General features: G+C 32.5%; 1 protein-coding gene across 1 annotated transcript; it reads right to left on the reverse strand.

Moving 5' to 3' along the window:
* Positions 1-185: 185 nt before the first annotated feature.
* On the reverse strand, positions 186-1,152 carry LOC117173352. The gene is made up of 3 exons (XM_033361854.1): positions 1,063-1,152; positions 794-964; positions 186-707 (listed from the first exon to the last, which is right to left on the reverse strand). Exons 1-3 carry the CDS (start codon positions 1,084-1,086, stop codon positions 474-476), a joined length of 429 nt encoding a protein of 142 aa, XP_033217745.1. The 5' UTR covers positions 1,087-1,152; the 3' UTR covers positions 186-473.
* Between the last annotated feature and the right edge of the window lie 7 nt (positions 1,153-1,159).

Genomic DNA, 1,159 nt, shown 5'->3' on the forward strand with positions numbered 1-1,159 from the left:
AGGAACATGTTACTAAAAAAACAGATTATTAATAAAAGCAACCCCAAAGTGAACTAAAAGCGGAAATACAAATTGTTTGAATATGGTTGAGGTTTTGAATATATAATTTTCTGTGCTTTTAATTTTTCATCTACTACTACTACTGCTACTGCTACTACTACTACTAATACTACTACTACTGCTACTACTACTACTACTACTACTACTACTATTACTACTACTACTACTACTTCTATATGCACACACATTAGACATTTACAATGCGGAAAAACAAGAATCAAAATTATCTTAAAATGATTTAGTTTTAGGGTTTAAATTGTAGTCGTACTTATACATTAATATGGCTGATAAACTTACTTTACGAAGCTGCAAAAAACATGAAAAATATACAATTTAATTCAAATGCTAAGACTGACACATTTAAGCTGTTGTTACAGATGATCCAGATCCTAGAACATAAACGATTACGTAAATCATCGTTGAATAGTTACTAAGCGAACCTCTAGTGAATCTTGGTTAATTTTTCCTGTGAGGACGTAGTCAAATTTACACTTTTCCAACAAATAGTGCGATAATTCTATAGTAGAGTGTAAAGTAACCCTCAGTCCATGAGCAGTGCTTTCTGTTAAAAAATCCTTTTTCTCTAAGGTACCATCCAAGACCCTCTGTTCCCATGCATCTAGCCAGTCCAAGAGTAACTGCAATATCTGAGAAGAAAAACCAATATTTTTGTGTAAAATTCTTTAAAAATTGGATTCACATATGCAGTACGCAATATTGAACTTTTATTTACCTTAAAATCCTCACTATCAAGTCGTATTCCTGTTTCTCGTGTAGTTCTGTTTAATGCGTCAAATCCAAAGTTGAATATATCGCAGAAGTTGGCAGTCGATCCACAGTCCTTCAGTTCGTCAATTCGGCTCTTATAATATCTTAGACCTTCTGCTACTGAATGGCTAATTAGCTAAAAAAACAGAATATTGTTGATAATACTAATGACAATATATGAAATAATAAAACAGCATTAAAAAAAAGTCAATTTCATGTGTTAGCACAACATACCTGAAGAGCAAGAAGCACTCGCATTTTAGAATAACTTGCCAACTTGTAGACATGTTGTTCAGTGAGATTTGGACACTTTCGTGCAGTTTGATTTTTC

Source organism: Belonocnema kinseyi, chromosome 5, assembly GCF_010883055.1.
Source record: "Belonocnema kinseyi isolate 2016_QV_RU_SX_M_011 chromosome 5, B_treatae_v1, whole genome shotgun sequence".
Lineage (NCBI taxonomy): Eukaryota > Metazoa > Arthropoda > Insecta > Hymenoptera > Cynipidae > Belonocnema > Belonocnema kinseyi.